The sequence below is a fragment of the Platalea leucorodia genome, assembly GCF_965183815.1.
Source record: "Platalea leucorodia genome assembly, chromosome: 3".
NCBI classification, from domain to species: Eukaryota; Metazoa; Chordata; class Aves; order Pelecaniformes; family Threskiornithidae; genus Platalea; species Platalea leucorodia.
In genome coordinates, this window is record NC_138825.1 from 47,932,761 (window position 1) to 47,949,208 (window position 16,448).

Consider the following 16,448-nt stretch of genomic DNA (forward strand, 5'->3'; position numbering starts at 1 on the left):
TCCAAGAGCGATCCATTATGTTAAACCTTAAATGAAAGATAAGTAAAACAAAGGAACAAATACACTGAAGTTTAATGACTCTCCATTATGCGTACAGTCAACAACAGACCTAAGATTCATATACAGTAGACCCCCAAAACTGTTCTCTGCTCTAGTTACATCCTCTCTACGTACTTTACAGCAAATAGAAAACATTCCTGAAAGAGAGAAATTTACTTGGATAGGGAGGAGAATATTTTACTTTCTGAACACATCTAAATATTTACTAAATTAACCTCAAAAAAAACCCCAAGCTGAGCAACAAAAGGGAAACAGAACAAAACATACTTAATTTTTTTTTTATATATATATATATATATATATATGAATGATACATCTTTACTGTAAAGATTAGTCATGAAAAAATTATCTACCCTACTGGGGTTGTAGGAACCATAAGTTCCTATGAATTACAGAGAGATCCTCAAACACTGCATATGATTATGGTTGTTCTCAACATGCACAAAATAGTGTGAAAACCGTATTCAGTACTATGTAAACTGTAGGCCTTGGGAACTCCAAGAAGAGGAGCATCACAAAGACCTCCATGGCGGTCAAGAGGTACTACTTGCCTAAACACAAAAATGGACAACCAACAAGTGAAAAAGCATTGATTTAATTCTTTTTTTTCCTTTTCACTCACACATTTAAAGACATCGTCATACAGAAAGCATCATGATAAACAAGAGCACTTCAAGGGAATACATAAATATTTATTTCATTTGTTTGAACTTCAATAACTGACTTACGAATATGCAATGCATGCAAAAGTTGTGGAATGCATTAATACTGTGATATCCTCAAACTCACGACTTGTACAAAGGTGATTCTCACGTTCATATCAACTTAAAACATGCCATCATTGTGTATATAGATATAAATGTATAATATTAACTGTTCATGTATATTTGAAGTAATGACTATTGAAATTTCGTTTTATAACACCAGTAATAGAACTTAAACACTTCATTGTTTTACATGCTCATGTAAATACTGAGCAATAAAAGTAAGTTTATAAAAACGTACTTGCTAGGAACACTCAACATTAACTTGTCAACAACTGTGGCCAATTTTAAAGATGCCATAAACCCAAATGCCAATTAATTCTGACCATTAAAGCAGCATTCCAGAGACAGCGTTTTGAACATAAGCGTATTCATGACATATCCCTGTAAGATGCAAAGATTAGAATACTGAAAGTACATCCAAACTCCTGTGGTATGAAGCTACAATATCCTACACATTTTCAGAAATAAAATGAAAAGCAGAATCCATGCATTTCCGGTAAAGACTTTAAAATTTCCTCTGTTCCATATAAACTGCACACATATCAAATAGATCAGCTATGTTCACAAGACATGGATGTTAAACAGTATTTTCTTGGATCACAGATCTTCTAACAAAATTCATTTCTCAGAGACATTTTTTATCAATTTAAGTGCTGCTCTGTCAATGTGTGGGAAATATCACGATCACATTCATTCAACTGGAAGAAAACATTCCAGAAGGGAGAAAGACACAAAAAATCGGAGCAAGCGCAGATGCTAATTCAGAAGACTGTCTCTCAAGAAAAATACATATGTGTAATACACACTATATTTTAAATATATTTCAAGCTATCATCTTACAGCCTTTAGGATTCAATATTTCATTAAAAAAAAAGCTAACATTCAATCTATCACCTGCAAGCTTTTCAGATGCAAGACAGTTCTGCTGTTTTACACACATACAAAAAAATCAGTGGGAATTCTACTTTTTTTTTTTTAAGATCAATGCAAAATTTTAAATATTTATGGTTATGCCCATTACAGTTCAAAGTTCATATCAAATATTATTTCTTCAGACTTTTTAATCTAAATCAAATTCAATGGAGTCAGGATTTCCCATATGTTCTCAGTACAGTTCTAAAGTAGTTGCGATGATGAAGTTATTTTTTCCAAAAAAGATAATCCAAAGAACCTTCCCAAATTAATGACACCTGTGATTTTTCAAATAGTTTCTGGTAAGGTTTCTTCTCTTTTTTGAGTCAACCAATCTTGATTGACAGCTTTGAACTCTAACTTGCTATAACAACTTATTTAAATTTAGCTCTAAATATGATCCCTGTCTGAAAAATGTGATGCACTGTTGAGAACCTTATTTGGTGAATTAGAAAGTCACGCTGTGGAAAATAAAAGATGCATGAGCGAATGTAAGGCATACAAATATGGACTGCAAAAATTCTGGAAAAATATTTGTTCACTGAAGGAATGACAACAGAGCACTAAAAATAAACACTAGAAGTCCTCCTCCCCTTTTTTGATAGTCTGCTTGAACAGCCTTTCATTACTGAGTTGGTAAAGATTATGACTGATGCTGTTTTTATAAACTCCTCTTATGTGGTTGCTATAAACAAACAAACACTGTGATTTTAAATCCTGTTTATTGTCAACTTGAAGGTGGGTTCTATGTGTAGCATGTTTGCAGAGCAGTAGAACCAGAGTACATGAGATTAAGTGGACTCCTCTCCAGAAAGGGAGGAAGGTACTACACCATCTGGGAAGGAAAATTTCAAAACAATAAATACAGTATAATTGCCATGCAAACTGAAATGTAACTACATTGGTATGGTTTATACTTCATTGAATTTTGTTTGTTTGTTTTACAAATGCATGCTCCCAGACCATCCTATGCCGAAATAAAACAGTTGTACTAGACAGACCTATCAATTCTTACCCTGTGTATTCATATCCATTTGGAAAATTTCACAGCAATTTCATGCTATCATCAAGTCAATTACATAATCACTCTCCTAATATTTTATCAGGGGTACTGGACAGTGAAACTACTGTATATCAAATGAAACCTTGTTTGTACTTTGTCTATGTAACTCATTTCTTTCCAAACAGTTCCTTTCAAAAGGATTTTGAAAAGGCTGATACCTAAAGAGCAAGTGTTTTTCCCTTCATCCTTGAATTTGAAGACTCTCATTAAATATAAGAGTTTCAAATATGAAGATAAACATACAATTTTAGGATACCTTAAAAGAAAATTTACTGTAACCCTAGCAAATTAAAAACAAGTAAGTTCTAAAGCAATCCCTAACCAAAACAAGAAACAAAGTGCATGCATTTCAACTCCTTCTGAATCTGGATTTAGACTAGATCAGAACAAGGACTGCTGCAGAAAACTCTGCGCACTGAGGGAAGAAGTGCTGGTAATTACTCTCAAAAAGTCAAGTAGATAATAATTTTTCTTAACAAGATATCAATGGTATTGTATACCAATGGAACTCATTCATTTCATATGAAAGACTAAAAAAACTCTGAGCTCCTGATCCACATGATTGCAGATGACTAGACAGAGAGAGAGAGCTGTGAGAGTCAAGACAGAGGGGTTATGACTACAACAGCATGGACAAACGAACAATTAGAACAATTTTCCCTCTGAAATAACAAAATTGGTACAGTACTGTTTACTTCCTATCCTAAACTTGTATTGCATGATACAATTTAGTGATGAAGAGATGACCGAGATATACAGTGCCCTATCTTTTCACTGAAGTATATGATACTTCCTCGTAATGTAACACATTCTTCATAACACTAATTTCACTAAAAGCGTTCATGCGTGTGTCCTTTACCAAAGGAAAGAAGATAAGAACACACAAAACACTTGATGCTTAAGAAAGTAGAAATAGCTTCACAGAAACACATAGCCTAACTATTTCTTTAGTGAAAGCTGGATTCTCTTTTTGGGTTGTCACAGGTGATCGAAAAATGGCCCTTTTTTATATTCTCTGCCAGAGAACACTTCCTCTCAAACAGCTTAATAGAAGAATTTTAATATGGCCCTACACACCACTCACCCTGGCCTCAGAGCAGCATTTAGAACCTCTAAGAAATTGTTTGCATTTTAGAACTGATGTCTGAATTAGCACTGGGTTTAAGAAGACATAGTAATAACATGTAGCTCAAAGCTGAATCCTATTATAATTATACAGAGTAATTAAAAGCAATTACAGGCATGCAGCACTTCTACTTTAGCTCCTTGTTCTCCACAGTCATTTTGGATTCCATATCAAACATGTGATGATGGATTGTCTAACCTGATTTCAGTGATGTCATTTTTTCAGTTCAGATTTATACACATTTTTATTCTACCTGGAACAGAAGGCTGTACAGGTTGTATCAGCTCCGGCTGCTGGAGAGGATTTCCAAAATACACAAACCACTCTTTTACCAAAGGATAGGCTCCACCTAAAAAAGACAGAATTGGATCAGTAAGTCAAATGCAAGTATTGACACTAGTGTAAAAGTTGGAAGCAGTGGTGATCAGGATTCTAAAGTAGTAGAAGGCACTTCATAACAACTTGTTTGCTCAGCTCTTTTAAAAACAAACCAAGAAAAATTAGTTTTAGTATCTTTATGACAAATCATCAGAACAAATTACGAGAGTTAGAATTATGTACTATAAACATGAGTTAGGAGTTGGGAACTGCAGCCAAAAATGTAAGTACAAGAGCCTGTGGAAAGCATTCTAAAATGACTTTCAGCCGATTTTAGGCCTTCCCATTCCAAGTCAATTCAGGAAGCTGTGGAGGCATCTGACGTAGCTTAGGGACCTACATGAGCTACCTCTCTCAGGGCTGTCACACTGCCATGTATGCAGGCAGTCCTTAATATGATTCTCCTCCCAACTTGCCTTGACATTTCCTGTGTCAGGGTTTGAGACACAATCTTTATAAGGAGGCCTTGATGGCTATTTGAAAGCTGACAGCAATGGAGTCATCCCACTGTCAGATGCAGAGCTTTTACAGCCCATTGTTCCAGACCTTTTATCTAGTATAAAGGGATTGCTTATGCATAATAGCTCAAGTGGCTTCCTACCCCCTAGCCCCAACGCTGCCCCGCCCCCCAGTAAAGAGTTGGGTGCCTTTTAAATTAAAAATTTCACTACTTGATTTGTGCATCTAACCACTTGATGCTTAAAAACAACCCAAACAAAAAAGAACCCAAATGAAAATACCCTCAGAAAAGACTCAAGCATTTAAGAATTTTTGAAATGCAGCCTATCCAATTTCCAATACTCAGCTCATAATCATTCTAATGCAAGTCTTCATAAAAAAAAAGCCCTAGAATCATTATCATTGTTATAAATGGTGCTTCTGCATTCTGTCCAGATTTTGCTTATGGTAGCCATGCCATAGTGCCCTAAATTTCCACTCTCTAGTCTGGTAAACAGTATGAAGTCAACAGATTTAGCTAGTCCTGGGCACTTGGAATAGTGTTTCCAAATGTTTTCCAGGCAAATCTCAAAGCTTTTTTTTTTTTTTTTTTTTTTCCTTTCCTTGCCCCTTTCCAGATTCACAGAATTGCATCTCTAATTCCTTCCAGCTCTCACCCAGTGCTGAAAAAAATCCTGCCTTTTAACATCAATTCAAATCACCCTGCACTTTACTGCACAAGTATTTCTGATGCCTCATTATGAACCCTAATCAAAAACTTTACCTAGCTTAAAACAAACCAAACAAATCTCTCCAACACTCCCCTTTCCTCCACCACTCAAAAAAGTTTGGTCACATTAATTTCCTGATCTCGTTCATAGCTCAATGCTGCAAATGACTGTTGGCATGAAGGAACAAGTAGTGTGCTATGGTGCAAGGGCAGAAATTCCTCAAATGGAGTTCTAGTGTCAGGGATAAGAGAGGAGGAAAAGAACACGACAAAATCTGTTTTACAGCCCTGCTTCTTCTTCCTTCCTTACCCATAGACCTGCAGCACAAACTCCCAATAAACGTGAGGGACTGAAGAACCAACAGCTGGACTGTGAGGGACAGCATTACACCTGGCTTGCCATGCTTCACTGTTCAAAAGCTGATGACACTAACAATAAAATGAAAAATGCCTACACTGGGGAAAAAAAAAAAAAGCCTTAAACTGCACATTCTAGTAGCTGAATAGCCTCGCACGTTGATTATAAATCATTGCCTATGATAATGCTATTTCATGAACAAACCCCTCCAATTTAATATCCCAAAGTCACTTTCAGAAATATTCTGATGTTTTAGCATTCTATTTTAAGATTTATTATGTAAATTACTCTGCTTTATTCAATCTATTCAGCTCACTCAGCCTCCCAGATTTTAGCCTGGCTTCTTAAGGAAGCAAGCCTAATACAATTAGGACATCTGTCTTATAATTAATTCATGGATGCACTGCTCTGTTTCAACTAAATCTGATAGAGGAGAAGAGATTTCAAATGTATTAAATTCCTAAACATTTTGTGAAACTGGTGACTCAGCTGACAGAGGGATCCTATTGTTGTCCAAAAAGCGGATTCTTTGCCCGGTGTGCAATAGGCCAATAATCACACACGCAGGAGAGACATTGATTATTTATTTCAGGTTTGCACAAGCCTGGGTGCTCAGTGGTTTCCCACAAATCAAGCACACGAGATTTCTACCAACAGCCCTTTTTATACAGTGCAAACATAACATATGTAATCCACTACATAGCCTTTCTGCTACTTGATTGGTATATGTTAATATACATTCCTAATTTGGTAACAAGATAGGTACATCTTTACAGAGCATGCTCAGAGAGCAGGGGTCCCCTTAATCAGAGGAGGGTCCCACAGTAGGGGGTGTGATTTTTAGTATTATAATGAGGATAGTTCATAGAAAGGACAAGTATGTTGTCCACCGTTTCCATAGTGTCCTTGGTTGGTTTAAATCAAAGAATCCAAAATCAATTATTACTGACATTTCAAAAGACATCCTCTTTATATTTCAACTTTTAATATATGAACATCTATCAGGCTACACTCCTACAATCTACCTGTCTATCTGTTAAGTACATCCTGTTTCCTAATGATGAATTTCTAGTTAACCCTCAACACTATTAGGGCACCAACTGAAAAAAAGGCAGGAAAGTCAAGCTACCTGTTGTATCCAAACGCACTGGATGGCAAATCAATACACACCTAGCTATGGAAGAGCTACAGCTGAATAAAAAGGTAGATAGGATTTGGGGAGAGCAGGAGGCAATATACTTGAGAACACCCTATACTGCAGAAGGGAGTTGTCAAGGACATGGGGAGAAGTTAAGAGGATGCTAGGAAGGAGCATGGAAATGTAAAGGCTTTGCCGAGGGGAAGCTGGCGGGGGAAAGTCACTCTTTATGAGTTCCCCAACTCACAGAACAACTTATCAAAATGCCTGTTGAATCCAAATGCCAGTGAAATACTATTTTTACATCACCCATTGAGCTCAAGCACAGTAAAAAGAGAAGTCAATAGGAAACCTCTAGTTTTGTTCTTTTAATGTATGTAAATGTTGGTACAGGATGTAGCACCACATCAGCTGAGTGCTTTCCACTATTATAGTCCATTAGTAACAAAAGTATACTACTGTTCACATAAGGAGCCAAATAAATATAGCTGAAAGCAAGGTCCTGCAAACTGACAGCACATTAATATACCAAGAACAAAATGGAGACACAATTACTAAATGCCAACCCTCCTAGCATGGAAATATCTCTGGAAAAAAACAGAAGTTTTCCAAACTTTTTTCCCCACAATGCACATGCAGAATATCACCAGTGAAATTAAAAAAACAGCAGTTCCTTTGTTTAAATAGATTCTGAACGACCTGCGGAACCACTGCTTTGGCAGCCTAAGGAAAATTTCAACTACGTGCAAAACACCAAAACACAAGACAGTTGGAAACGCTGTTATGTGTGCTCCTCTACACCTGCAACACCGCCAGCCCTCCTGAGTGGTCACTGGTGACAACTGGCAAAAATTCTGCTAACGGACTGTTTTTGACAGTGCCAAAGCGAGGGTCAGCCTGGCCTGCTAATGTTAGAACTGGGAGTGACGCCAGGACTTCCAGGAGCTGGCCCCGGGCTCAGGCTACGTTACATAACCTCCTAATTGGCACCAGTCACGCAGGTGCAGGTATTTCCATGGACTGCGCCTGTGCCAAAACCTGCCGGTTTTGTTCTGAACTCTTCGCACACAAAAGAGCGAGCTTGGCCGGCCTATCAAGGTGCATTATTTACTGTTATTTTCCCCTCCGTCTTGAATTTTTCCAATAGTACTGTTTTTCTAGGAAAGATGCTAAAAGATGACAATTTGTATATCGCTATATGCAATATTCCACTTAATGATCAGAAATAGCTCAATTATAAAGATACCTTTAAAATACACAGACAAAAAATGCCATGCTATCAGGATCACCACCAACCCCCTATTTACTTTGGTAGGGTGAAAAATAAGGCTGTGATTCTAGTAGCATTTCTGTGTAAAGGTACGCATGTGCTTACCACATACCAAACTATGCCAAAGGCATAGCTACAGGAGCAATTCTTTCAGCAGCTCTGCTGAGTTTTTCAGGCAGCCACTGATTTGCTCATTCCCACTCCCCGCCATTCCCTCAGGCTGCTTCACCACAGCTGTTTGCGGCTACACAAAGATCCAGATGGGGAAACAGAACCAGGTCAGTTACCTGACTGAAAGAAAGGGAGGGGGGAGAGAGAGGGGCTATTTTCAGTTTCTCAAACTAGGCCACCATGCAGCTGCACAAACCGCTGCACCAGCACAACTGAATGGTTGCACAGGGACTGAAATGAGTGGCTGTGCAAGAGAATTCCTTAAATTGGCACTGACAGCAAAAGAAACGCTTATCACGCTATGGCTTCAGGCAAAGTGGCATGGTCTAGGCAGGTGATTTCAAAGGATATGACAACATCCAGCTCCTATGGATTCTTGGGTCTCTTAGGCACCCTTGGAAATCTCAACCTAGACATTCAAAACTAACAGTTTCTTGTTTCAGGGTAGAGGAAACAGTTTACATTATTTTTAACCTGTTCTTACTAAAACTGTAACCCCTGCTTTTGCTACATGTTGGCTGCTTTGCTATCCCTATTTAACAGTACATAAGCAGATTTGCAAAGAGGTCAGTTTCCAACACAGGAATCTTGTAATTGAGGGATCTTAAGGAATAAAAAAAGAGGGTCACTAACACATATATCTCCACTGCAAACTGGAACGTTGTGTAGAGTTAGGCAAGTTAGCTTCAAATGAGCTACATCAGCAACTGTATCGCAATGGCAGCAGACTGCACATGGACTAATTTAATTGGTTGACTCCTTCCAATAAACTCCTTTTTAATGCTAAGCCAAAGTAATTCTACGTTATACTACAACCTACATACAGTATAAGTTACTTCTTCCCATCCTACCCCTCATCGAATTACAAAAAACAGTCAACTTGTCCTCATCTGAGGGAAACGGGCAAAGGATTCTACTTACCTTGTAAAGAACAAAACTTCCTTGTACATCAGCAAATTCATAAAAAATAATGCTGAAATTTACTTATGAATTCCCATACAGACTCTGATTAATGATGTACACTCTTGACTTAGAAGCAACTATACACTGGAATAAAAAACCAACCCGTGAACTACTAGGAAGTGACGTGGTAAAAGCAGTTAAAGGTAGATACCTGCACTGAAAATGCAGATTTAATAGGCGTGCCCATGCAGACACACTCTACCTAACTTTCCGGAAGGGTTAAGGATTGAGGGTGCACTATGATTTACTTTAGAAAATTATCTCTGGAATTTGAAGCATAAACTGAGAACAAATAATACATGTTATCTGTGGTTTTATTCTAAAAGCACTTTCTTAAAAGAAGACCTCTTTCACATTTGAATTTCATTTTCAATAAGATTCTAAATTAATGTTTCTGTATTTCAATTCTAATCTTCTGCATCTGAGTACTACAAACACTGTAACACAAATGCAAATCTGCCTACTACCCTGCCATCCCGCAGCAACAACTGTTAATTAGAATTTGGTCTGGGTGTTTCTGAAAACATCAGTGAATATCCTGGTGCTTAGAGGAATAAACAAAACCCAACAGAGTTATAATTCTCTACAAAATTCAGAGGCGGGAGGCTGAAAAATGAAAAACGACAGATACGCATGATTACTGCTGAGATTTTTGTTACTCTCTCCAAATGACTATGTAAACTCTGATTCAGTTTTTCCTATTTTTTTTTTTTTCTTATTGTGGCACAACTTCAACCTCTAGTTGCTGAAGGAAGTCAGGTACTTAATTACCTTTCTGTGCCTTTCTAAGCACATAGTTTGAATATTAGGTTTGATGGCGGTGCACTTTCATCAATAAAATGTAAACTGATTACCAAGGGGAAATCAACATATTGAAAAGAATAAAAGTTCAGTACATTTTTAATTTTCAACTCACTGCCTAAAAGACACTGTAAAGATAACATTTAACTAGTGGAAGTCTTAAGAACATAAAATTTGTCCAAGGATGCAAATAAAGAATTCTCTGTCTTAAAGCAGAAGAGTGGAAGCACAGATATATGTACCTGCTACAGAATCTGCTTATACCTCTGGATAAAGAAATCATATTTTCTTGCACTTTGACAAAAGAACTCATAATCACTGGCATGACTACTTGCATTTGTATTACTACAGTAACTATATTTGACTATCCACTGTTCTTCAAATTGCAGACTTAAAATCAACAGAAGGTAAAACTGTAACAGTGCATTACTGTTTTGCAGAAGCGTATTACAACACACTAATTCATCAGGAGCTACACTTATCAAAGCAACAAATTTCATATGTTCTCAAACTTTTAAAATCTTCTAAATGTCATTGTTTTGCTCAATCTTTTGCTCATTAACAACTTTCACAACTTCCCATTTAACAAAGAAAAACCGCCCAATTTTTAAAAATATCTTTAAAAGCACTGAAATTGAACAGCATGTAGAAAAACTGCAATTTCATTGTCACATTTTCTCCATTCCTTAAGAAGTACACTTCAGCTACCCACAGTTCTTATCCTAAATGCCATGCTGATGTAGCCACTGAACAATGAATTTAAGATTTCATATTTCAAAATGGAAAGTATACTTGAATAATGGTGTCAGTAGTTTAATCCTTACCTTTTCCAGATTCCAACAAGACAGAATAAATATGCTGACGAGCAGGACGGTAGATAAGTGCCTGTCCAGGAATCTCTGTATCACATTCATCTTCCAAAGAGTTGCTACAATCAATCGCTCCATTACTCAGGATATTGAAGATTGTGTAATTTTCAGATTGGATATGCTGTTCTTTAGCTAACTGTTTGTTCAAAGAAGGAAGAAGGCATTATCTTCAAAATTAAGAAGGATCAAAAAGTAACAAAATGTATTCGCTGTCCGAAGAAATAGTACTTTCTCTATCAGTGGAAATGGAGGGAATGGCCAGGGAGGGAACAAGTGCTTTTTCAAATAGCACCAGTTTACTATCTTTTCAGACATCTATCTTTTTGTGGACAGGAATACCCAGGAAACCTGTCATTGCGTTTCTTAGCCTCTCCTTGAATTCTTAAAACTTGGGGGTTTTAATGACAGCTTTTTAGAGAGGAATTATTCTTAAAATGAATTCTGAATTCAGGCATAGAAAAACGAGCTGCTCTCCTGTAAGCACCTCAAAATGTATCTTCCCTCTTTAAATAGCAAGTGAAGGCATGACAAAACCCAAACTTTTAATTTTATTGCAAGATGAACTACATAAGACAGCTCCATTTCTCTCCCGAGCTGACTTTGCGTAGTTTACATTGTGGTGAAATTAGAATACTTAACTTCACCACACTCTAACTTTGCAATAGCTCTTCCCCAAGAACAGAAATACATTCTGCTCGAGTGAGGAAAACCAGGTCTGCAGGCTGTTGCTGAAAAGCAGAGTCACAGCATCACCCATGCTGCATATTAACCATGCACTGGATGCAGATACATCTGGCTACAAGCAGCCTCAGTACCAACAGGAACCACTGGTCTGGAGCAGCTTAGATGCAGAAGCAAGAAAGCTGCTCTCAGGCAGCGCAGAATTTCAACCAGTAACACTTGTAACCTGGACTGGCCATGTGCAGAGCCAGACAGACTTTCTACTTCACAGCCTCAGACCAAAACTATGGGGGTGTTCAAACAGCTGAGCAGAGCCAACTATTTCCATGGGGTGCCACTAATAAATTCACCTGGACCCCTGCCAAACGGTGAGCAGGCACTGAAGTTTCTCTGCTCTGCATTCCCTGCGTGTGTCACACTATCTGCATTATTTGCGTTGTGCCATCCACGTAGTTATCTCAGCCTCTCCTGGGAATTACACCACCACTGGCCAGAGCCAAATTCACCATTTCTGCAGAATTCCAGTATCTGCAAACCTGGGAACTCAGCAGTCAAAGCTGCAGTCAATCACTGCGTCATTACTGATCAAAACTAATTCTACTGATATGCCATACTTTCAGAACAAATTCTCACATGAGCATAAAATCAATGATAGGCTTCTGTGTACAATGCCAAACAACAGAGCATTTTCTTATAACAATAAATTAGTGGTTGCCCTAGAAGAAATACTTCAGTATTCCTAATGTATGTAAACAATATGATCCCCCAAATCTACTTTTGTATTAAAAAAACCCCCAGAGTTAAGTATTTCTAAGCATGATTTAAATGAAGCATTGAACTGTTTCATACAAACCACTGTCACAGATATGAGAAAATTTGAAAATACCAGTTTCTTGCAATTTGCCAATAATCTACACACAAGGATGTACTAAAAAAACACAAGCTGATTTAAAAAGTATTGTTGTATTCAATGCTGTATCTTGAAGAATATTTCTGATTTACACCTACAGTCAGCTAGAAAGTTATGCTCTTTCTGAGAGAAGCAGCAACATGAGGCTATGTCCTCCAGGTTGGAACTGAGCTATGTATGTCATTTACGTGCAGTTCAGATTATGTGCAAGGTAAGCGGAACTACATATGGGTTTCAAAATATGGAGCAAAGCACACACATTACATATACAAATATTTAAACACCTGTAACAAAAACAAAAGACACGTTAACATGTCTACAACTTTGACTGTAATTTCCTTGGCTCAGGGACTGGTTTAACATAGGATTTATGCAGCAACAGTGAGACATTCTTCAATGGAGTTTCTAAACATTATTATTTTATTACAGCAGTAGCTCAGCATGATGCTAGAGAACTGCAACCCTTCAAATGAAAGATCTAGCCAAGAAATAATGACCACTTGTCACAAAGACCGCATGGTACATTCTCTTAAGGAGCAAGGATATTACCACTATTGTCCTGGCCATAATCCAACCTAGATAATTACATTCTGGCTAATTTTCCCTTGCACTTGAAGCATAAACAATATTTTTCAACACTTTATTAGGATGTAGGGTTGTTGGTTTTTTTATATAATGTCTTCTGTTTAACTACTACAGTGAAAAGTTACATGTATTGTATCTATGTGTGGTTAATTAAAAAACCTAAATATATCTGCAGTTTAGCTGAAATAAGCATTGCATAGGTTACAATGTAGTTTTAAAATGTTTTAGAGTCTTTTTAGAAAAGGAAAATGTAAATTATAGGCTTACTTTAGAGTAATATGAGGAAACAGAAGAATAGTTTTAAAGAAAATGCTCAAGATAAGTAAGAGACAGAAAAAAAAAAAAGAGACTCTATTTGAAGTCTATAGGTACCTAACAAAATAGGGAGTAACAGATGGCTAACACAGGGTCTAAAATACACTACCTCGTACATTTTTTTAATTAAATCTCAGTATGTTATCTTAATTGCCATGAATTTACAGAATTTTACTCTAGACTTACTACTATTGCATAAATTCTGACGCAAGACAGCTCAATTTTCTATTAGCCAGGTATGCTACCCTAGCTAATATATCCAGTCTCTCACAGTGACCCAACTTGACTGTACCATTTCTCACCCCAGCACCAGCACACCTCTGCCTATGTGGGAAGCTGTAAGTGAAGCTTGCTAGTGCAGCCCTGCCTTTTAAGGATTAACAAGCCACTCAAAGTGCTTTTGGTTCCTTCAGGGACAATGAATCTGAAGGATAATTAACCTAATCCAAAAATCACGAAATACAGCTTTATAGGAAGTTTCCTCATCTCCTCCACAAGAGCGATTTCATCTTCTGCATTCTTAGCACAGCTCCCTTTGGTTCCTTGACTGCATGTGCCAGGCACAGCCAAGCAGACCACTAATCAGCTGTAGCTGACCCGTGGGTTCTCAAAGCAAAAAGCACGGCATTACATCGTGCAATACATGGGAAGTACATCTCTACACCCAGCTATATACAGGAGCTACTCCCCATTATCCGACCTGCCCAATGCTTCAAAAAGAGAGGAAACACTTTTAATTAAATGTGCTGCATCTGCCCTCATCGTGATGCATGTAATAGTCCTAACCATGGCTGTACTTAACAGACAAAAGATTTTGCTCAAGCAAATGTAAATCAATAGGTTCGGTGTACTCATTACCAACTTCTACTAAGTAGTCACAGCAATTAAGTGACCATTAAGCTTTAAAAAACAAGGTACCTGAAAGATTTCCTTATCTTGGCAAACGGCTGATTGTTGTTGAAGGGAGAACATCTGACAATTTTTTACATCGGGAGGAATCCATGGAGATTGCTGCCCTGGCAGAAGATAGGACTCCACTCCTCTGCGAAGTAATGTCTTGTCTGATCCCAAAGGTAGCATCTCTTCCAAGTGTTTCAGGCTGCTGTACGAGCATGGAACTTTGGAGATGTAATTCGCTACAGCTAGAAGTATGTTTGTTCTTCTGTTGTAGCTGTTATTCTTGTGTGGACTGGTGACTAAACATTTATGCCAAAAGCCTTCCAACAAGCTTTCTGGAACAACATCATTGCCAAGCAAGCAAGCAAAGAGAGGGAGGTGTGTCAAACTAAGACCCAATGCACGGCAAAGATCTTCTCGAGAGTACATAACAGTGACCAGTCTGTCCAAACAGAGCTTCTCAATGGAAAAGTAGGGGCATGTATTATAGATGAGGTAGTCGCTATCTTGCCCGAGAATTCCTATGCAGTTATGCTGCAAACCATACGCAGCCACCTCAAAGTCTGCCTCTTGCAATGTGCATACTGTTTTTTGACCAAGCGACTTCAGGGCAAAACGTGTAAAAGTAGGCAAAGCTGAGGGAACAACGAACATTCCTCTCCCTGGTTGTTTCCTGTGAGTCTTGATAAAGTGAAATATTCTGGCTATTTCCTTGTTATTCTGCAACCTCCGTTTGACCCACTCATCTCTCTTTTTCTCTTCTACCACTCCATCAAAGTAAAACACCAACTCGATACCAGCTGCCATAAAAGCTTTAATAAAATCCTCTATAACAGCAAGGTACTCACGCCACTGGCCACCGCACACCCAGGATTCTGGTGTGTACCAGTATCTAACACAACACATGGCATCTACTACGATAACAGGTGGGAAATCAGGATGATCGATGCGATGTTTTTCTGCCATTTCTCTCAGATCTACCGTTCTGCATGCATCAGGGCAAACTCTTGCCACAAATCCCTGCAAACCTTTAATGCCCATGGCTGATCTCTGACGCTCACAGCAGTCTGAAAGAAGAAAAACAAAAACAACATTCTAAAATGCAATACTGAGAAACATAATGAAATTCTACAATCAAGAAAAAAGCAGCTTGGAAACTGAACTGTTATTTTTCTGCTTTTGCTGATAGCTTGTTGTGTTGTCCTGGCCTTTAAAGAGTTTGAACCAGTTTTCTTCCCATCAACAAACTGGACATAAGTGCCCATTCACTTTGCCTTACACTTCTGCTTTTTATATCAGCGAAAACTGTAAATATCAAAAGGTTTTCATAAATATAAGTTTAAAAATTTCAGATTAATAGTGTAAAATATAGAAAAGTACACATTGCTAGAAAAACAAGTATAGACGTAATTAGAACCTTTGTAACAACCTAGCTGACAGTGTACAACACAGGAATTAATGGCTTGATTTTGACATCAAAAGTATACAAGCGTCTTTAATTGAAGTCGGCAGAAAAAAATACTGAATAACTTTGGAAATCAAGTCTTGTACCTTGATTATGCAAATGGCTCAGTTACCATCTGAATTTATAGACAGCAGTCCATTGATATGGCATCAGCTGCAATACCTCTATTTCTGCAACAGTTTTGGTAGTATCAGTTCTGCTTTGAATCAGAAATTCACTTCATTTTACCATCCTGTTATGTGAAGACATAATTTTCAAGACCTGTTTAAAGAATTAGAGATTTACCTATGTTTTGTGAATCTACAAATCTATAATTAATAATGAAGTTAATATATTAAATGGGATTTCTAACATGCACAGCAATTTTGAACCCATCTACTTTAAAAGACACACATGCAAACACTAGCTAGACATTAAATAATTAAAAATGGAATAAGCCTATTTTCAGTCTAGGAAATACCAAGAGACTGAAGAAGAGAGTCTGCAAATTCTGTGGCAGAACTTTACAGCATGCCAAATGAACCAATTTACACATTCCATAGAGAGAGGTG

The 16,448-nt window shown here is 37.6% G+C and overlaps 1 protein-coding gene across 4 annotated transcripts in view; it reads right to left on the minus strand.

The window, feature by feature from the left end:
- The window catches only part of FAM120B (family with sequence similarity 120 member B), a gene marked incomplete at its 5' end in the record, with an annotated part of 54,536 nt that overhangs the window by 35,570 nt on the left and 2,518 nt on the right, over nucleotides 1–16,448 (minus strand). For 2 of the 4 annotated variants that reach the window (XM_082305779.1, XM_082305780.1), the window contains 4 exons: nucleotides 4,182–4,277; nucleotides 11,000–11,180; nucleotides 14,454–15,499; nucleotides 15,984–16,158. In XM_082305779.1, coding sequence (XP_082161905.1) covers nucleotides 4,182–4,277; nucleotides 11,000–11,180; nucleotides 14,454–15,473 — 1,297 coding nt within the window. The remainder of the gene's footprint in view (nucleotides 1–4,181; nucleotides 4,278–10,999; nucleotides 11,181–14,453; nucleotides 15,500–15,983; nucleotides 16,159–16,448) is intronic. The other 2 variants (XM_082305777.1, XM_082305778.1) reach the window with 1 other exon arrangement.